This window comes from Colias eurytheme, chromosome 10 (assembly GCF_061535395.1).
Source record: "Colias eurytheme isolate Ceu_HAF_F1 chromosome 10, ilColEury1 Martin Lab GWU primary, whole genome shotgun sequence".
In the NCBI taxonomy this organism is placed as follows: domain Eukaryota; kingdom Metazoa; phylum Arthropoda; class Insecta; order Lepidoptera; family Pieridae; genus Colias; species Colias eurytheme.
In genome coordinates this window covers 11,076,762-11,099,893 of record NC_142989.1, presented here as the reverse complement: position 1 = coordinate 11,099,893, position 23,132 = coordinate 11,076,762, and the positions used below count along the sequence as shown (strand labels likewise).

Below are 23,132 nucleotides of genomic sequence, written 5' to 3'. Positions count from 1 at the left end.
GTATAAAACAAAGTCGCTTTCTCTGTCCCTATGTCCCTATGTATGCTTAAATCTTTAAAACGAAACGGATTTTGATGCGGTTTTTTTAATAGATAGAGTGATTCAAGAGGAAGGTTTTAGTATATAATTTATTATGTTTTAGACAAAGAGGGCGAAGCCGCGGGCGGAAAGCTAGTCTACAATAAAAAAAATTACGTAGCGCATCACCTAACACAAAACTATCTATCTAAAATCTGCCCCATGCCCCCGACAAAGTAAAGCAGAATAAAGGAACAGTGTCGTTTGACAAAGGCATTTGGTTGTTAATTACATTAGTCGGAGTTTCACAGGGACAGTTTGTACAAGTTTCTACCAATATCCTTTTGATTATGAACTGATGCTTTCTGAATGTGATTTTGGTATAGCAAATAAGGTTTGAGGTTTCTATTTATATGGCAGTATTAGTTTTTAACTTCAGGACTTCCTTGTGTGTAATAAATACAAAAGAGGACAAAGGACAAAAGAGGAGGTATAGATAAAATATCAAACTCAAATATCTAAAATCTACAAATATTATTATATCGATACCTTATAATATTAACGATGACAAAAGTAAACATAACCTACCTTTCAACCTAACTATCGTGAAATGTTAACATACTCTATAGTTCTGACAATAATTGATAATCTTTATTAAAATCTTCGCTATCGTTCATGTAAGTATTAGAAAAACGGAATCAAGAGTCTCTAAAGCGGACAACAGAATATCCGTACATCTATAGATAAAGACGCCATTACCCTACGTTTTTACTCTATAGAGCAAAAGCGCATATAATGATTTTTAAAGTAAAGAGCTTGCGATATTATTTTAAATTGCAAACGACACTATGATATTTAATTAGTGTCGTAATTGAAATAAGTTGTAGAATTAATATAAAATAAAAAAAATCATTATTGAAAAAGTTTTAAAATAATACATTTTATATATTTGGGGAAATTAAAGCCTGTGTTAGTTCAAAACTGTGTTACAGGCTTTAGAATCCCCTAAAAATTTTAGTAGATTGGTATAATTTTACAAATTAAAAAAGGGGATTACAGGAAAAAATAATATTAAAAGAAAAAATCAATTTGTTAGATAACCTCCCGAGCTCAGCATTTCCGGACAGATACGACTTAGGGTAACTTCAAAAAGAGAGCGTACTCTTCCCTAAAAGGCCGGCAACACACCTGCAACCGTACAGGTCTTGTGGGTGATTATGGGCGGCGCCAATCATCGCATTAATCCGGTGACGCGCCAGCTCGTTTGCCCGCTAATACATAAAAAAAAATTTATAGAAGGAAATTATATTTTTCTACGAATTTACCTTCGAAACATTCTCAGTTTTGGAATCAAGATATAGGAAGTTTGTATTAAAATAATAGTTTCAATAGCAAGCAAACTACCTTGGCGGCTCTCTAATTACTTTAGTTGGCAAGTTCCAAACGCTAACTGGACAATACTATGTTTGCGGTCTATTTGATGTCAATACCTTTGGGAATGCGAAAATTTGTGTTTTATGTTTTCAATCGACATTTAAAAGAGGGATGAAAAGTATACAAAAAACAAGTACCTATACAAATTATACGTATGAAATTCAGACATTTTATACATGACTCGATACTTCCTTTAATTATAAATTGTTATTGTGATTTTTTTCTTTGCATATTTTATTTGCATAATATTAATTGTAGAGTAAGTTGTTAAGTATTGAACATAATTCACGTGTCTGTGAAAGATAACGTAAGTAAGGAGGCTATACATTATAATATTATAATGTTTATACAATGATGTGTCAGTATTTTTCGTCGATAAATCCAATTTTCCATGGAAAGTTAGATTTTTCGACTCCTGATGATAATAAGAAATTATCTTAGGATCGTCAGGAGTGTTTAAAAAGGCGTAAGTACCAATATCTGCTTATTCACAGTAATAGAATTGTCAGGTCTTTAAACCGTTAGATATAAATAGATTACGAATCGAGCTTTCGCAGAATCAGTTCTAAAATATGAATTTATTTATAGGCCTGCAAGCTGACAACTTTGTTGGAACTTCTCGAACTCTCTAACAACAAGTCACTTGGTGACACCTGAGAATTTTAAACAGTTGGTGAACTACAGCGAAATATTTATGCTTTAATCTTACGGAAGATAACAATGAAGTGTATTAATAATATTCTGTTGTGAACCTAGTTTGAACTTTGAACCTAACAAACAAGATGAAAAACTTATCAGGGTTGAGTAATCAAACAGCTACATAGTTTTTAAAATGTTTTCAGACTTATGCACTGTTATAAGATAAATTAATGTATTCATTGAATAATAATATTATTTGAAATAGATCGCTGTAAAACTTTAAAACGTTAGAATTGCTTTTTAATAGCTTGTAAAATAAAACCTTCATTGTATAGGTATTCGTACTAAAAATTACATATAAATCTATTATTACTTTTGATGTAATGGATAATAATGCATATTACTATGTCAATAGTAATATTACGTAGTAACTATTAAATACTCTATGTGTATACTCTGTGTCTTCAATTAATTTATTGAGAGGCACAAGTTGAGACAATTTGTGTATTACATCCGCAAAAATCCAACTATTTATATAATAAAAATGAATCGCCAAATGTGTCGCAACTAAAACTCGAGAACGGCTCAACCAGTTTTATTTTTAACGTTTTTGTTTAGGCACAATGCTCATAAAATAAAACACAAGTCATTAATCCAACTTACATACAACATAACCCACTTGATATTCAGAGATACTTCAATAGTGTACAAAAATACTTGTTCCCTGCTAGACATGCCAAATTACCACATTATACAGGCCCGTATCGCTTTACTGCGTAGATAACGTCGTGGTCTTGCCAAATTGTACTCTATATAATAATATAAGTATACTAGCGGTCCGCCCCGGCTTCGCCCGTGGTACATATTTACGTTTTCTCTACATAAAAACCATCCTCTTACTTCAAGGAATATAATAAAAAAAGAATTATCGAAATCGGTTCAGCCGTTCTCGAGTTATGCGCTTACCAACACATTTTGCGATTCATTTTTATATATAAGATAGGTATGTTATGTACACTTTTTATATGCGTAATGACGTCATGCAAAAAATGCGAAAGAAATAATATAACTCAATAAACAGGCTTCGTGAGATTTCTTAACTCTATTATAGAGATATTGAGAGATCGTAGCTGCTGTAGGTTCGATTTTAAGATTGAAAAATGTTGTTAGGATACTGTAACGTATTGATTAAAATTGGTTTGAACTTTTCGTATATATTTATAATTCTTTTACAAATATTTTAATACTGAAATCTTATATATAAAATTCTCGTGTCACAATGTTAGTCTGCAATCTGCATACTCCTCCGAAACGGGTGGACCGATTCTCATGAAATTTTCTGTGCATATCGGGTAAGTCTGAGAATCGGCCAACATCTATTTTTCATATGTACCACGGGCGAAGCCGGGGCGGACCGCTAGTAATTTATAAGAATTGATTTTAACCCTTCGCACTTATTTCTAAATCGCTTACAATTAATATGGTAAGCTTTTTTAAAGTTTTCTTTATCATTGACTTTAATCCCTACTAATAATATAAATGCGAAAATATCTTTATTTGTCTGTCTGTTACGCTTTCCCGCTTTCCCGCTTATCCGACTCCCGCTCCCGATTTTGATGAAATTTGGCACTATCTTTAGACCCTGAGAAAGAACATAGGCTACCTTTTATCAAAACACCACGCGGGCGAAGCCGCGGGCGGAAGCTAGTATAACATAATTCAATATGATGTAGAAAATAGTAGAATATTGTGATATCTTCGATATAAATTTATATAATCACGGTAAATTAACTTAATTAAATTACAAGAATAAGTTATACGTCATTTTATAAAACTTAAATTTAAAAAATCTATTACAACATAATCAAAAGCCGTCTAGCCCTGTCTAGCCATACTTAGTATTTAGACATGAAAATTCGAGTTCTATTTCTGAAGCTACATTTCTAACATAAAGAAACTTAATCTCAATCTAGTACACAGCCCGTGTGTGTAGGAGGCTCGATCTAGCTGAATCGATAGCCTCGTGTTCGACCTCTGAATAACTGGAGGGCAGTCCAAACACCCTGTATATGTTTAAGCTTACATAATAAATATTGTGTACTTTGAAGTAGATTAAAGATTATTTATTTATTTTATATTATGTTTACATTGTAAAAAAAATATCGTTAAAGATCGTATATATGTAGGTATATTGTACACTTCCAATAAGATATTTTTTTTTGCAAAGAACAGTATATAAGCATTTACAAACGTATTATAATAACATAGATAACAGTTGTATATTGTTTCATATTTCAAACTAAGAAATATCGAGAATTTCTTGAGAATTTCTTGAGTATTTGTATCAAATACACTGTACATAATAAAATGAATAATTTGATATTACCGATAAACATTCTTGTACAATAATAATTTACCAGACTATAAATAAACTCTTTCAACAAAAACCGTATATTTCACGCAATTTCATAATTCCTAGCAATTTATTACACGACTTTTATTAGACGTAAATTCATAAGAGCTTAGTAAAACCTAGGCAAGGCTACTATAAAAGTTAATAAACAAGTTTAACCATAATAAAGATAACACTTGATTATAAATCTCGGTTAAGTTGAGGCTCATATTTTCCAAGCTAGCGGTTAGCGTTAACCTAAATATACTGGAAATAAGGAAAAGTGATATTAAACAGCAAAATGCTTAGGAAATTATTTATAAAACATGCAAGTTTACGCTTAGGGTTGTTCTAAGTTGGAAATATATTTTTATATCACATATTAAAGTACGTTTATAAATATGTATCTTAAAATCTTAATACTATTATAAAGGCGAAAGTTTGTATGGATGTATGGATGTATGGAGGTATGGATGTTTGTTACTCTTTCACGTAAAAACTACTGAATCGATTACAATGAAATTTAGCACACATATAAAAGGTTACTTGGATTAACACATAGGATAGGTTTTATCCCGGAAATCCCACGGGAACGGGAACTATGCGGGTTTTCCTTTGAAAACGCGGGCGAAGCCGCGGGCGGAAATCTAGTTATTTATAAAACATGCAAGTTTACGCTTAGGGTTGTTCCTTGAGTAAGTTGGAAGTAAAATATATTTATTATTTTAAACTACTTTTATAAAACTAGCTCTCCGCCCGTGGCGGAAGAAGAAAAGCCGCATTGTTCCCGTTCCCGTGAGATTTCCGGGATAAAACCTATCCTATGTGTTAATCCAAGTTACCCTCTATATGTGTGCTGAATTTCATTTTAGGGTGCACTCACACACATCAGTCACCGTCACGGCACGTCACCGGACAGGATTAAAAAAAAATATGTATCAATAGTTCTAGTATGACTCTGTTCCCACACGACAGTCGCCGGCACGAAATCTATCAGTGACGTCCCCGGTCAGGCACGTCAAATAATCTTTCCATACATGTATCATACTTTTATCCCCACTCACCCGGTGCCGTCACGTCTCAGTTCAGTCACCGTCGTGCTACCGTCAATTGCTACATGTTCTCTAGCGTGACACACGTCTAATCACTCACTAACCTGATGTATGTGTTCAATGATTCAGTCAAACCGGCGACGTGACTGACGGACAACATGACGGTGACTGGTGTTTGTGGATACGTACACAAACCGTCACCGATCAGTCATCGGTGACTTGACGGTGACTGATGTGTGTGAGTGCACCCTTAATCGGTTCAGTAGTATTTGCGTGAACGAGTTACAAACACACACACACACATATCCTCACAAACTTTCGCATTTATAATAGTAGTAGGATATTCGAATCAATGTGAAATCTCTATTATATATATTATGATTATATAGATAATAATTTCTGTTAGACCTTGGCTTGTTCAAGAATTGTTGATTCTAATTTCATAAATTGGTGTTGTGATTTATCCATGAAAGTACAGATAAGAAATAGAATTTACATTTGTAATATCACACTCTACAAAAGGCCATTTTTAATTAAAGTTACTTACTTTGCACTTTATATAATATTAATTATTGTTTTTAAAGTGAAACTTTTATTACATCGTCTCAAATTTTTTGGTCTGTGTAGCGCATGTCGCGTGTATCGCGGCTGCCGAGTAGGTATACCTACTCGGCAGCCGACCGTCACGCGACATGCGCTACACAAAGCAGTGTTCGGAACCGTTCGAACAGTTTCACTTTTACCGTGGTTTCATAAAATCACACAACATTTTTTTTTTCTCTTTATACTTGTTTATGTATCATGGATGCTGTTATATTATGTTTTTAATATACCAAACAATTCGTTACGGAGTTGTACCAAAATCAAGACAAGTTAATAAGACCGTTTTAATTTTGCTCGCTCCCGCTGACCGTCGCTAATCAGCTTATCCTCTTTGAAAGGGATTTATATCTTCCCTCTGACGTTTTCCTAATGAATATATACCAATTAATTTTATACCAAATTAAATATACTGATATGTTGGTGGGATTTGTTTCCAATTAGCTAGAAACTTTGTAAGTTGCTGACAGTTTTGCATACAATAAAAATTCTGTATTTTTTTTTATAGTAATATATATAGCTATAATACACTTTTTAGTCTTTAACTGTCATTTAGGATGCATTAAAAATCGATTCTGCATATATTATCTTCGTCATAGTCTATCGCGTGTGTCTATAGTGGTGTTTCTTTAAAATGGTTTCATGCTGCACAGAGACAGACCACAATATGATTAAGTATTTGTTTTTTCTCATGAAAAATTTATTTGTTATTGTCTATATTTTTTTCTTTATTTTTTTTAGTTCAGTTGCGCTTATAAACCTTTTTTTAATAACAGACCTGCCAGTAAAAAAGGTAGTACAGAAATCCGAAAAATAAACAGTTAGCCCCCAAATGCGCAACACTTCAAGACCAATCAATAAACAGCTTAATACGCTGGAACCAATTAAATTGTTCCATGGGTCCATATTTTAAGTACCACTATAGCCATTTCTCTGAATCGAAAACACCGCACCTGTATCGGTAATCAAATTGAATGGATTTGCCGGTACCAGTAAACATTATTGAGTGAGGTACGGTCCTTTATTAAGGGTATTTTATTGTAGCGTCCATCGGTTGTACAATGGTCTTTGTTTCTAGTGTGAGCTCTTAAAAATGGCCGGTCTATTTGACCGCGCGTGTGGTGTTGTGTTATTAGGTACCGCGTTTGAGGGTTAGGTTTGAAAATTACGTTTTGATCAATAGAACTTGAATTATGAATTAAATAATGTATTCGTGGAATTAATATTGAGCAAATGAATTATATATCATGATCATATTACAAGATATAGGTAAGTACATACATGTTTTTCTGAATTTCAGATTTTTCATCCATAAAGATAAAATACTTAATTAACAATTATCTATTTAAATAAGTGTTAACGTTTTTCTCAGATATAATGTCTACTATCAAATCAATTTAGAAATTATCCACACAAAAACAACTTAATTTTATTTAAATAGAGGATCGATCATAGATATTATATTCGCCACTTTCTTTATAACTTTTTTTATAATAGCTACTTACTAAGTAGTACCATGGTAGTACTTATTATAAAGCCGAAGAGTTTGTTTTTTTGTTTGTTTGAACGCGCTGATCTACTAATTGATCCGATTTGATAAATTCTTTCGGTGTAAGATAGCCCATTTATCAGGGAAGGCTATAGGCTATATATCATCACGCTAAGACCAACAGGAGCGGAGCAATGCGGGTGAAACCGCGGGGCACAGCTAGTAAATGATACCAATGTCACTGATAATAATACTTTAATATCATCAATTCAGTATAAAATATCGTACGAACATAAAATGTTCCGTTACATAACCTGAATATTACTGTAATATTTATGACCATATTACGGCCATAATGAAGTTATAAATGAAATATGACTTTCAATACTGAATCCATAATGTTGTTACATTTGCAAGCTCCGATAAAAGCGGTATTATTTATATATTTGTTTAGTAAGCTTGTGATAATTGAGTGTAAGAGGATTGTGGGTTGATTTTATTGAAAAGTAGCTGAACCCAGCTCGGTTTACAGTGGGTTTGAATATAAAAAAAATATACCATTAAATGCGCTGTACGAGTAATATAGCTGGCAGTTAAAAAACTTTTAAAGTTATCTATTACAAACAAAAAAAGAGCATGTGTGCCGAGCACTGAAGTGGCAACAAAACATCATACAAGATTCAAAGATAGGCACTCCATGACGCGCCTAAAGAAGTTTCACTTCAAAAACAAAATTAAAAGCTTTACTATTTATAGTCCGTCTAGACTGTTTGATCTACTTGATTTGTCATCGTTAAATGATGAGTCTTCCAGGCTCTTATTATCTCTTCTCTTTCTTTGCTTTTTGTCTCACAAATCTTGATAGTTGGTGTCACATTATGAAAAGCAGTAAAAAGCCATATAGGCAAACACAAGCTTCATGTAGTTCTGTAAAAATCGGTACAGTTGTTTCGATGATTTTCTGGAAGAAACATACATTTTGAAAGTAACTATTCACACTATAATATCTCCATATTCGTCCATGCAATTATTAAAACATTAATTAGACTTTGCAAACAATGAATTTACATTTATTTGAATATAAATAAATATGTTTATAATGATGAAATTAATACAATAATATCAACGTATTTCATAACTATATATTATATTTCTCGATTCTAGGAAAATATGCATTCGTTAACAACGTTTTGTGTTTTTAAATAAATGTTTATTTGAATTTGTTTTAATTTAATGCATTTATTTCTTTACTATAATTTTCTGGCTAGATTAATTAATATAATTATACACTAACTGCCAGGATATCCTTACCATTTTGAGGTAGGAAAAATATATTACGACAGATTTTACACTATTATGTATATCATACTCGTACACTAGCTGTGCCCCACGGTTTTACCCGCATTGCTCCTGTTACATATATAGCCTATAGCTTTCCTTGATAAATGGGCTATCTAACACCGAAATAATTTTTCAAATCGGACCAGTAGTTCCTGAGATAAGCATGTTCAAACAAACAAACAAACTCTTCAGTTTTATAATCGTTTAACTTTCGTGTATAAAAGGAAAGGCGACCCCATTGATTTCTATATCCATTTAAATTCACTTCCCATGGCATTTTGTTATACGAATGTAGGATAAAGGTTTTCTATTGATATTAGTATAGCCCGTCGCAGCACCACCTGTAACAAAAAGATACATATAAAATGGAAATACCCAATTATGTAAAGTTCTTGCCTCGATAGGGACGATGCATAAGACATTGATCGATTATTTTAAAATCAACTGAGCTTATGGGTTCAGATAAAGATAATCTATTAGACTAACATCTAAGTCAGTTTGAAACTGTGTTTTAATTTAATATTAGTAGTTGGTTTCATTGTTCACGCAATCAGTACCAGGATTATCAACATTGAACTCGGAATGTATAGTTTAAAAGTTTTCATTGTTTCTTTTTCTTTCTATAAGGCATCCAAGCTATTCGACGAGATCAAAAGTTAATATTAAAGAAATAGTTTGCTCATAATTTCTTCGACAAACAGACAACAGGTATTGCAAACAGAAGCATTTTTGTAAAATATTAAAGCTTGCTCTTTTTTGCTCTTATGTCCTTGTCAACGCGATAAAAACTTAATTGTACCTACTTTACCGTTTTTGTCATATATTTTTAATGACCCCATTAATTTAGTATCCCAAAGAACCCTTGCTTATCGTCCCGTGACACGACGCTCATGAAAAATATACGTAAAAATGTTCATAATCATAGAAATTAATCATTTCGTCCGGTCAAATAAGTCTTGATTGACGCTAAGCCTCACCTGCGATACATTTTTATCCAAAATCCTAATTAATATTCTGGCCACAACCTGTCCCCGGGGGGAAAGGGGAGTGGGGGGGGGGACATATGGACGTACGGGGACAAAATACTAAGTTGATCCCAAGATTCTTTATGCCTTGTTTAAATGTATTTATTATATTTTTTTCGTTATGCCCATGTTATGCCTGTGGGACTTTTGTCATGGAAAGTTTTAAGAAATATTTTATTTTGACGGCACTTATTTTGATTGCTACTTTACTATTGTGTGGGTGTCTAAATAGAGCGCTGGTATTTAGGTCAGACTTGTCCTGAATGTGTTTTAAGAATTGAGGATAGTGTTTTTTGTTGTACATTGTTTAGTTTATCTACTAGGTACGATTCTAGTATTCTTTCTTGTTAGTGAAACATACATTTAGTGACTTTTAAGACAAAGAGAATCTGGGTAAAATTGAAGGAACAAATGGCGGCACAAACAAGAGAAATAACAGAAGCAGTCACTAAAAACGTTACAGAAAGCATAAATGAGAAACTAATTGCTCTTACGGAAGAAAATAAAAACCTAAAAACGGATGTTAAGAAACTACAAGATAAAATCAAAACTATGGAAGAAGATAGAAGACGAAACAACCTCATATTCTTTGGCGTAAAAGAAGAAAATCGTTATGAGTCCCAAATTGATCTGATTATAAACTTGCTTGATGAGAATATGAATATCCGTTTGAATCATCATGAAATTAACAATGCATACAGACTTGGAGAAAAGAACCATAAAAACATGCGCCCTATACTAGTAACTTTCACAACAAATTGGAGGAAAATGGAAATTCTCAAGAATAAAAAGAAATTAAACTCGGATATTTACATAAAAGAAGACTATAGTAAAGAAGTTCTAGAAAAGAGAAGACAGCTTTTGCCCCAACTAAAAGAGGAACGAGCGAAGGGTAAAATCTGCTACCTCGTTAAAGATAAACTGATTACTAAGGAAAACAAAGAAGATCAGAAGGACAAAAGAAAACGAGATCGCAACGAATCTCCAAGTAAATCACCAAATCACGCAACCATGCCTGCTCCAAAGAAGGTTAACAAAACAAATATGTTGGATTATGTTGCTAGAGGAAGATCTTCGTCACTAACCATTCCAACAACTTCAAAAAACTGTTAAATGACATCGGCAACCGGAAACAAAAACAAATAAACGAAACTTCTTTTAATATCAAAAAAACCAATCAATACACCCCAAGACGGCTGGTCACCGCGGGGAAAAGCGACCACTACCCTCCAATCAATTCCACATCCGCGCCAATCGTTTCAGAAAGCGATAAACGAAATTCAAAACAAATTTTTCATATAGCAACATTTAACACGCTGTCATTAAGGTTAGATGAGAGTTTACAAGAACTAATTTTAGCCATCCAACATATTAAGTGGGACATAATAGGCCTTAGTGAAGTACGACGAATGGGTGAGGCTATTGAAGAACACAGCGAATTTCTTTTCTACTACAAAGGAGAAACACCCGGAAGACACGGAGTTGGTTTTTTAATAAAAAAAGAACTCAAAAGTTTTATCAAGGAATTTGTTGGCGTCTCAGAAAGAATTGCGATATTAAACATAAGACTTCCGCCAAAGAAAGAAAATTGGTCTATTATACAGATTTACTCCCCGACTGAGCAATCGTCTAATTCTGAAATTGACTCCTTCTACTTATCTCTAAACAATGCCATCAATGAATACACATACAAAAATTGCATAGTCATGGGAGACTTCAACGCTCAAGTTGGAGTTTCAAGAACAGGAGAAGACATCATCCTAGGTCCTCACAGCAAAGGTAAAAGATCGAGAAACGGGCAAAAATTATTGGAGTTTGCTTTTGAAAATAACTTGAAAATACTGAATAGTCTATACAAGAAAAGAAAATCAAAGAGATGGACATGGGTATCACCGGATGGACGTTATAAGAACGAAATCGATTATATTCTCTCAAACAAAACGAAATCATTCGAAGACTGCAGTACTATCGCAAATCTAAATTTCAATAGCACAGAATGATGCGGGCTCATCTAAATACATCGTCAGGTTCAGACAACAGTCGCCCTTTTAAAGTCAAAACTCGAACGCCAACTAACGCAACATCATCGGCTACGATTAGAGATAAATTAAATTCTTTGAAAGGAGCGCTTACTCAAGACCTAACTACTCAACAAAAATATGATATGCTCTATAAAATATTAATAACAAAATCTGGAAACAAAAAAACAATTAAAACGAAATCGACAATATCTGAAAAAACTAACGAACTTTTGGAAAAACGGTTAAATCTAATAAAAATACCTAATAAATCTAGAAGCATAAGAATGGAAATAGGTAAGTTAAGTAAAGAGATCAAAACACAAATGAAAAAAGATCGTAAGAGTTTTAGACTAAAAATCTTTGAGAAACATATTGCCAAGACAGGGGGAATTAAAAAAGCTGCTAAGTTTGTAATAGATAAAACAAACTGGATACCAAAGATGAAAGACCGAAAGGACACGACGAAGACCAAAAGATACGATATATTAAACATCGCTACCAAATTTTACGAAGACCTGTATTCCAAAAAAAATAAAACCGACGAAACTGACTTACAGAGCAACGAAACTGTTCCACCAATACTGAAAGAAGAAATAATCAAAGCTATAGAAACACAAAAAATTGACACAGCTCCCGGACCAGACTCTATCAGCAATGCACTATTAATGGAGTGTAAAAGCGTTCTTGCACCAATACTGCAATATATATTTAATGACATACTGGACACGGAAACCATACCAACCCAGTGGGCGAACTCATCAATAACCCTTCTCCACAAAAAGGGAGATAAGAGTGAAATCAACAACTATAGGCCCATTAGCCTGATGTCTAATATATATAAAGTATTCGCAAAGATCATCCTCCGTCGAATAACCAGGAATCTAGACGAGAATCAGCCTAGAGAACAGGCTGGTTTCAGGGCAGGATATTCGACGCTGGACCACATACACGCAGTGAGACAGATTTTTGAAAAGAATAAAGAATACAATATACCGTTCTACTGTTGTTTTATTGATTTCAACAAGGCATTTGATTCAATCGATCACGAATGCATCTGGCGAAGTTTAAAAAATCAAGGAGTTGAATTAAAATACATCAGAATTCTAAAAAATATTTACACAATTAGTACAGCGAAAATAAAATTAGAAAAACATGGAAAAGAAATAAAAATAAACAGAGGCGTACGACAGGGAGATCCTATTTCCCCTAAATTATTTACCGCGGTCTTAGAAGAGATCTTTCGAAAACTCGATTGGGATCAATATGGCTTAAATATACATGGACAACACCTAAACAACCTGCGCTTCGCCGATGATATTGTCATATTCGCGGCATCAAGTACTCATCTCCAAAGCATGCTAGAAGACCTAGAGAGGGAAAGTCGTAAAGTCGGCCTCACAATGAATATAACAAAAACTAAAATCATGACGAATGCTACGGAATCTCCTATTATATTAAACAGTAAACCCATTGAATATGTGAAAGAATACACTTATCTAGGCCAACAGATATCCATAAATAATGTTATGTCGAAAGAAATCGATACAAGAATTGGTCTTGCTTGGAAAAGTTATTGGAGACTGAAAGAAATAATGAAAAATGAGGAAACAAAGGTATACATTAAGAAGAAGCTTTTTAACACATGTGTATTACCAGTCTTAACTTATGGTTGCCAAACGTGGTCACTTACCAAAGCGCAAAACTCAAAAATAAGGACATGCCAGACGTCTATGGAAAGGAGCATGTTAAATATTAGGAGAAACGACAGAGTAAGGAATAAAACAATCAGAAAGCGTACGAAAGTAGAAGATGTGATATGTAAAACACGGAAGCTTAAATGGGAATGGACTGGCCATATATTAAGAGGATGTGAAAAATGGAATAGAACATTGATTTTCTGGTATCCCAAAAATGGAAAAAGGAAACGGGGGAGACAGATTAGAAGGTGGGAAGACGAAATCGTAGCAACAGCGGGAAAAACTTGGACGAGAACAGCACTGAACAGAAAAGAGTGGAAGGGAATGGAGGAGGCCTTTGCCAAATTAGGGCAAACAGACCAATCTGCCGATGTCGACTCATCAGAGTCTTAATTAAGTTGTTATATGCACATATTGTTTACCATTGTTGTGTCTGATTAAGGCTAATAAATAAAATAAATAAATAAATAAAGACAAAGAGATTACAATGTTTTAACCGACTTCAAAAAAAAAGGGGGAAATTATCAATTCGGCCGGTATATATTTTTTTTGATGACACAGTTATGCATATATTATAAGTGGAATTTACGCTTACAGATAATATAATAACTATAGATAGCTCAGAGAATCGATACATTCGAAGAAGTGATTCAATTTTATTGTGTAAACAACAACATTTACTGAATTCAGAAAACCACGAAATCACAATTGTATTGATAACCATATATATCTTTAATTAATCCAAGGAATCAGATAGACGTGTTCCAAGAATCACGAAACAACGTTTTGGTTAAGTTGCTAAGGGCTTCTGTGAACTGGGGGAGTTGTGAGCAAGGCTGGGTATTGTAGCCTTGATGTATTGTACATGAAGGACAATTTAATGTTAGAGGAATAGTATGCAAACATTTTGAACTGAAATTTCATATGAATCTGCTTCTTGTTTGCATAGCTACTGACCTACTGATCAAATAAAAGAAGGATGGATTGTTGAATTGTCATATTATTATCAAAAATCACCTACTTGATGTATTTAAAGTATTCACCTACTTGATGTATTTTTGGCAACAGAACTAGTGAACTAGTGAACAAAACTAACTTACTTTTTAGGTGTATTGACCTAAATTTCGACTTATTACTACTTACTAGGTAAGTAATATACTACCTAGTAAGTAGTAATAAGAATGATACTCATTTACGACCCTTTCTTCAACCAATATCTAATATTACTTCCCTACCTTCCCTTAACAGATTATCATAATACCACAAAATGAAAGTGCCGTTCGAGTCTATCATGGCGAGACCAACATAAAAGCGATGGAAGTTGGTTGCAGTACACTTAAACGGAATCATACGTTTCATTCATGAGTCGATATTTCGTACTAATGGCCCTTAAGTTCCCTGTGTATTGTTGGTTCAGGAGACAATGAAATAATATGAGGCACAAACGTTAAGGCAAATATAGGGAACGCTATGTACAATGGTAATGACGTTAGCATGGATGGTTCCTTTTTAAAAATTATACTAGAAGAAAGATTATGTACTACGTTATGTGATGATAACCTTGTCCATAAGGGCAAGTATATTATTTCCCTGGAGCTTTGAATATAAGTGGGTTATATCCGATATCTACAGATTAAATAAAAGTGTGTCTTGCTTTTAAGTGCCTGTGTTGCGGTAGCCTATTGGGTACGATCCACAAAACAAGTACCCTTTTAGTATTATGTACTTCTTAATACAATATTTAAAGTCATAAGAAAATAATGCTTTCAGTGAGGAAATTGTTATTTGTTATGGACAATATACGCAATGCTCCAGGTATAAAGTTAAATGATTAGGTTTCCTTTGTTCCATCTCACCGCTGAGTGGCAAAGTTCCCTAAGGATCTTATTATTTAGATAACCTACTGGTTAGTGTTCTGTCTGGGTAAGTAATCTGTTGGAAGAAGGAAATCCGCGTTTTCCCAAAGATACATTTAAGTCGGACTTCTACGAATTACAACATACTGAATTTTAAGTCACTACTTGGTCCCTAAAATCCCTTAGGATATAGAATTACCCTTGAACAGTGATAAGTATTTATATTAGCAAGAAGAGTAGGTATCAACTATACTACTTTAGTACAGGTATACTTTCTACTTTACCTTCATAAAGAACACAAAGAAAGACATAAAGAACATCCTAGTAGTAATTTAAGTAAAATCCTTACACGTATCTTAGTCTATGGAACACAAACATCATCAATCGACCGTCTCGATAGCTTTGACACGACACGCCCTAGCATGCATTGATAACGTCTTATCACTGTATATTGTGACAATATTCCAATTGGAATTGATGGGATTGAAAGAGGAATAACGAACAGTTAAAATCCAAGATGGCGGAATGACACGTGTGACATGTACACAGATAACTAAAAATACTTTTAAAATGTTTTGATTAAAAGTTTCATCCAGAAGAAAACTTTAAAACAAAAATAGTAGTAAAATAGTAATAGTAGTATTAGTAAAGAAGTATTTTATTGTGTTTGATTTTACATTTAGAAATGAGAAAGGTTAACCTTAAAGTTATTAGTCGAAAATAGTACACAGTATTGTAAGATGTTCGCCAAATTGAACAATTTTGAATAATATTAATAAACTACTGAAAAATATTTTCCCTAAACTTAAATAAATCACTTTCGCAAATTGAATTAAGTTTCATAAGAATTTAATACAAAAATAAAAGCAAGGAGAAAAGGGAGGGATTAATTCGCATCTGAAAATTTAATGCCCGTGTTTAAAATACGAAATTTTGATCCTTTAAATCTTCTAAAAGGTTTTTACATACTTTGCTTTATAGAAATTGGGATTTATGTTTTATTTTTATTGAGGCTAGAATATCTAAAAAATTATTAAGACATTAAAGTAGAAATAACAAAACTATTATATTGTACTAGCTGCTCCGCGCGGTTTCACCCCCAAGGTTCCTTTCCTGTTGGTCGTAGCGTGATTATATATACTTCCTCGCCTATAGACTTCCTCGATAAATGAGCTATCTAACACTGAATGAATTATTCAAATCGGACCTGTAGTTCCCGAGATTAGGGCATTCAAACAAACAAACAAACTCTTCAGCTTTATAATATTAAGTATAGATTTCAGTATCTAGATAAGACGAGAAAATCAAAGTCCACAAAACCTTTTGTTAATAACAATAGCAAAATAATCATCTCGTTACACACATTAAAAATACATAGTTAAATCACAGATAATATAATGTATACTAATCTATACTAATATTATAAAGCTGAAGAGTTTGTTTGAACGCGCTAATCTCGGGAACTACTGGTCCGATTTGAAAAATTCTTTCGGTGTTAGATAGCCCATTTATCGAGGAAGGCGATAGGCTATATATCTTCTCGCTAAGAACAACAGGAGCGGAGCACTGCGGGTGAAACCGCGGAGCGCAGCAAGTACTAGACATACTAGTAGTTAATTTATAAGAACATCCCTATTGAAGTCAAAAACACACACACATACACAGCTAGTATGAAAACTTATTTATTATGCTGTCAAAGGCTCACATTGAACTTTTAAGTGTATATCTAGACAAAGCGTTAACGAGTAATCATAATTTATAAGTAAAGATTTCGCAAAAGTTACTGCGCGAACTTTGAACAAAGTCATGTTAAATTTTACGATTCTTGAGCCATAATGGATCAGTGGTGACGTCATTAGATTGTAACTTTTGCAATTTGAGTGTTATAGTAAAATTTTATTGAATTTACGGCCTATTTGAAATACCAATTATTTTCGACAAAGGATTATCGGGTAAAGCTGGATATAGTCAGCTTTTTATGTATTGTGGCTTGTATACCGATTTGTGTGAAAGAAGTATCATGTTTACAATATACGTAGTAAAGTATGGGTAACTACTGTACTGTGTAATTACATGTGTACTAACTACATGTAATTTTGTTTTTGCGTATAATTTATTTATCCGCGCTATCCAGATATTAAGTTTATTTGTGTTTATCTATTAAAATGAAAAAGATAAGCAACCAGATACGCAAAGGAATTTATAGTTGAACACTTTAATTTATTTAAACATTGTCTGAAATATTTTATCAAAAATTCTACGTCTCATGGATAATTCCACAGATAACGAATAAATTCACTTAGTACTCCGAATAAAATTAGGTAATCCCAGAATGTTTTCATAAAGGAGATATTCAAAGTTCCTTACGCCCTTTTTAAGGGTTCCGAACCGAAACTAAAACGGGAAAATATTACAGAGACTTCGTTGTCTGTCTGTCTGTCTCCAGAAATTTTCATAAATGATGTATTTCCGTAAAAATTAAAAAAATATATATATTAAGGGATAGTACGGAACCCTTCGTGCGCAAGTCCGACTTGCACTTGGCCGGTTTTTTCTCTTATCGACGCTCGGCAGAACTTAAAACTTCGATTAAAAGCAGTTTTACTGCGTTCTTTCTAATATAGTTTTAATCCACTTCAGGATAATCCATGTAATTAGATTAAGTATTATTCAGGACTTGTACTGGAGCTCAATCTTTATTAGTCACTTTTGTAAAGAAATGCTAGCTAAATGTATAAAACGTAGAAGTAGATGTAAAAAGATTTTCTTTCTATGTACATTTTGTTTTATATTTTATCCGCTTAGAACAACCGAGGTTGTTGTGGCTTTATCTTGATAGTAAAGTTCATCCAAATTAGTTTAGCATTTTAACTATGAAAGCCAAATATTTTTTGAAAAACATCATGTCGAATAAAAATTTTATTAGAGTGTGCTTTTTCACATTTAAAATATGGATGAAAGTAAGCTTTTAATTGAATAATCAAATACAAACTAATAAAACAATTTGAAACTTGCAAAATGTTATATTTTTTAAGAGGGGAAAAAAAAAAATACAATCTACATGATTTCTGGTCAAATAAAAACTTTCCTACAAATGAAACCCTATAGCAAGACAGGAAAGCCTCATATTTATGTAAACACTAACAAGTAAATAACGTATCGTATTGCCATAGACAAAACGAATAACATAGCACTGTCCTTATAACATACTAGTTTCCACCCGCGGCTTCGCCCGCGCAGTCAAAGAAAAACCCGCATAGTTCCCGTTCCCGGGGGATTTCCGAGATAAAACCTATCCTATGTCCCGGAACAAAAAGTAGCCTATGTCCTTTCTCGGGTATCAAAATATCTCTATACCAAATTTCATGCAAATTGGTTCAGTAGTTAAGGCGTGATTGAGTAACAGACAGACAGACAGAGTTACTTTCGCATTTATAATATTAGTATGGATAATTCGATCGAGGCATAAGTTAAATTCACTTTACAGTGAATTAATAAAAAAAATCATATATTTTAAATGATTTTAATTAAAAATAAAAATTACAAGTACGTGTTATCATGAGCACGATGTTTCACAATATATTTTAATTCTAATATTATAATCTATAGGAATAAGACGTTCTCACGATCGAAAGCACACCGTCAGCGCTTCACATTACATATAGCGTTGGGTTGTCACATAACTCCTCCCCCCGCAGATCCGCAACTATTTTAGGACATTGAGTGAAAATGTTGCGGCAGGATCAACTTCTGGGGCTGATGTATTATTCGATCTCTGAATGTTCATTTTCTTTGATCTGTAGCGACGATAGCACAGGAACATTGAAGTGGCCGCTGCGCACAGTAGAAAGATGTAAAGTGGTATTGTCGTATGGTAGATGGCGAACTCTCTCTCAGGGGCGACCGTCGTATAGACTTATATTTGCTTCTGTAGGTTGTGTAATCCCTGTAGGTTGATGGAGTGCAGTCCCAAGGTTTTTAGCGGTCTCGTCGGGATATTATTGATTGGTGCAATTAAAATTTTTGTAGGTGTCCCTTTAATTTCATTATTAATATTTACAATAGTGAGGTCGTCAGTACGTAGAGAACAGTTTGTCGGCAACGTTGCTATGAAACTGCCTTTGAGATGAAGGTATTCCTTATGATTGCAGGATAATTCAACTTTTGTGAGATGTGGGAAAATAATGGTGTAGTGACTGTCGTCCAATTTCTCCATTGCTGGCTTAGTTAATGTTAGGCAGGTGGATTCACAGTCGCTGGATATCTCTTGCGTGGTGATGAGGTTTGCAATACAGTCGGGTGAACTTCTTGTATGGTGGTTAAGAGTCTCTTCACATAGAAACCGATTGCTCAACTTCGGGCATTCAGCCTCTATGTACACATAAATATCTTTATTGGTTGCTATGTAGGGATAGGGAGGTATGATGATATGATTTGTACGATTAGGCAAGACGGATAGTTTGTAAAGGTTATAAGTGTGAGGAGTTATAATGGGGAATCTAAATATAATTACTATCCTATTTTTACTAAATTATGATCCAGTTCGAATTATACTACGTAATACAATATCTATTCCTAACATAACATGGCGCGCTCGCGATGTACGCGTAAAAGCTAAACTATCCTCTATATTTCTTATATAACTAAAAGTAAATCATTAATATTATCGTCTAAGGGACCTGGTTATTCTGTAGAACTTTATAGCGTTTAACAAGCCACGTTTTACACGCCCTGGTTTTAAAGCCTCTAACAAGGACGATGCGTTATCCAAATTTCCAATTTTTCGTTTAAATGTTGAACCTCAATTTTATATAGTATCTTATAATGTACGATTATCAAAATTCTTTTCAAATTCTAACATTTACTTTCTAGCTAAATTAATTTTTAAATCAATGTCGTCTTATATAGTGTAAAAAGGTATGGTAATGGGTGATAACGTTTATCAGGCCTAGGCTAAAGGGAAGAAGTGGGTTTTGGAGTACGTTTGAGTCGGGATTTCGAAACAGGTAAGCGTTTTTTGGAAGTATATACATGTATCGGTAAATTAGACACAACTTTGTCTTTTATGAATCGTGAAGCTAACTTTTGCCTCGCGGCTATCGGTTTACGTATATATACTTCTTGATCAGGTGCATAGTCAATCTCAGGTTCTCTCCGGGTATTATGTCGCGTCATGATTGCTTCACGTTCTGCGAATGATGAGTCGTGTATTAATTTATAAACTGTCTCCATGTTAATTCGATGGTTATGTATGTATTGTTGTAAAAGTCTTTCCGATAAATTTAAGTCAGTTGGGTCCCTAGGGTCATAATGTCCTGTAATTACATCATAAGGTCGGCATTTAGTCAGACTGTGTACAGAACTATTATATGCTAAGATCGCGTATGGCACTAAATTTGCTGCAGTTTCATTTTTATGCTTTAATTTCAATATTCTTATATGCTCGATAAGGGTGCTATGGAAGCGTTCTATCATACCGTTTTCGTTGGGGGTATTAGGAGCAATCATATGATGATTAATCTTATGCAGACGTACAAATTCGGAAAATACTTGATTTGTAAATTCAGTACCCCGGTCAGTAGTTATCGACATAGGTGAACCATGGTGCGTCATGAAAAGTAACAATGTTTTAATGATATTCGGTGCGGTACTGTCGCTTATTCGGTACGCTTGAGCATATTTAGAGAATGAGTCAATAATAGTCAGATACTTATCCTGTTCTAGAGTCAATACATCAGCATGAACAATCTCAAATGGTTTAGAAGGAGGAGGCACAATTTTAAACACTGGGCGTACAGGGTTACGGTCGTATTTTGCACTGTTGCAAATTGGGCATGTATTTATGTAACTTGTTATGTCGGTTTTCATTTTAGGCCAGAAGTATCGTTGGGACAAGGAAAGGTAAGTCTCGTTAATACCGCGATGGTTCGTTTTACCTTCGTGATATTTTCGAATAGTATCTTGTTGGACTAAATAATCAGTTATATCTTCAATCTGTCGCTTAACAAGAAATAATTTCATACATGAATTTTTAAAAGTATTTTGGATTAAAGGTACTATATCGAACATTTTACTAACAGGATTGACCAAAATTGCAGTACGAATTTTAGGATCTACATACTTCTTAATCAGCTCTACAATGTTTTCTTGTAAGCTGTCTTCATTAATTTGTACTGAGACACGTAGGAATGTTTCAAATGGTTTCTTTATGGTAGGTTTCGTTGAAGGTGAGTTATTCGTGATTTTTATAAATATCTGTTTACGAAATGTGTTAAGTGGGTCATCACTTATAGGAATGTCAAGAATAGGATTTTCACGGCTAGTATGTTTTGTGCCCTCTGGTTTATTAATGTTAAGAGTTTCGTCTGTACCGTAAGCTCTTAAGGAGGGGGCAGTATCTGTCGATGATTGGCTAATTAAAGGTCTGTCGTCAGGTGCAGAAACAGTCGATGATCTACTATTTAATGGTCTGTCATCAGGTGCAGTTACAGTCGATTCAGAGTCAGAAATATTCACTATCATAGATTCTACGTTTTCATTATGCAATTCTATACGTGACAATGCGTCCGCGTTCGTGTTACATTTACCTTTCTTATAAACTATCGTATAATCATATTCAGAAAGCTTAAGGCGCCAACGAGTCAGCCGAGAGTTCGGTTCTTTAAGATTCATTATCCATTGTAAGGGCTTATGGTCTGTTATAATTTTGAACTTTCTGCCAAATAAGTACGGTCGGAAGTATTTTGTTGCCCATACAATTGCCAATAACTCTTTTTCAATGGTACTGTAATTCATTTCACTATCATTTAAAGTACGTGAAGCATATGAAATAGGTTTGTCAGAACCGATTGGGCCTTGGGATAATATGGCACCAATAGCTACGTTGGATGCATCAGTCGTAAGTATAAACTCTTTCGTAAAATCTGGGTATTGTAATATGGGGTCATTCAATAGAAGTGTTTTACATTTTTCGAAACAATTGACGTATTCTGAATCTAGAGTAATTTTACTACCTTTTTTCAAACATCTAGTTAACGGTTTTGTAACACGGGCAAAGTCAGGGATGAATTTTCTGTAATAACCTAGAAGACCTAAAAATTGCTTTATTTCTTTAGAAGTTTTTGGAATAGGGTATTTAGTTACAGCTCTAATTTTATCTGGGTTTGGTTTAATTCCGTCTCTACTAATTATGTGTCCCAAATATGCAGTTTCTAACCTAAGAAATTCGGATTTGTCCATTTGGATTTTAAAATTTGACTCACGGAGACGTTGGAATACTTTTTTAAGGTTAACAATATGTTCTTGTAAACTGGTGCTAAAGACTATAATGTCATCTAAGTAAACTAGGCATATTTCGTTCTGTAGACCGCGCAAGACATTGTCCATAACCCTCTGAAAGGTGGACGGAGAATTCTTAAGTCCCATGGGCATTCTCAAAAATTCGAAATGCCCATGTTCCACGCTAAACGCAGTTTTAGAAATATCATTAGGATCCATCTCAACTTGTAGAAACCCGCTAGCTAAATCTAGTGTACTAAAGTATTGACACTTGCCTAATTTGTCAAGGA

The 23,132-nt window shown here is 33.8% G+C and overlaps 1 protein-coding gene across 1 annotated transcript; it reads left to right on the top strand.

The window, feature by feature from the left end:
* Positions 1 to 10,401: 10,401 nt before the first annotated feature.
* Positions 10,402 to 11,103, top strand: LOC149905452 (uncharacterized). Its single transcript, XM_090106578.1, has one exon. The coding sequence runs from the start codon at positions 10,402 to 10,404 to the stop codon at positions 11,101 to 11,103; it is 702 nt and encodes a 233-aa protein (XP_089962704.1).
* Positions 11,104 to 23,132: the final 12,029 nt, after the last annotated feature.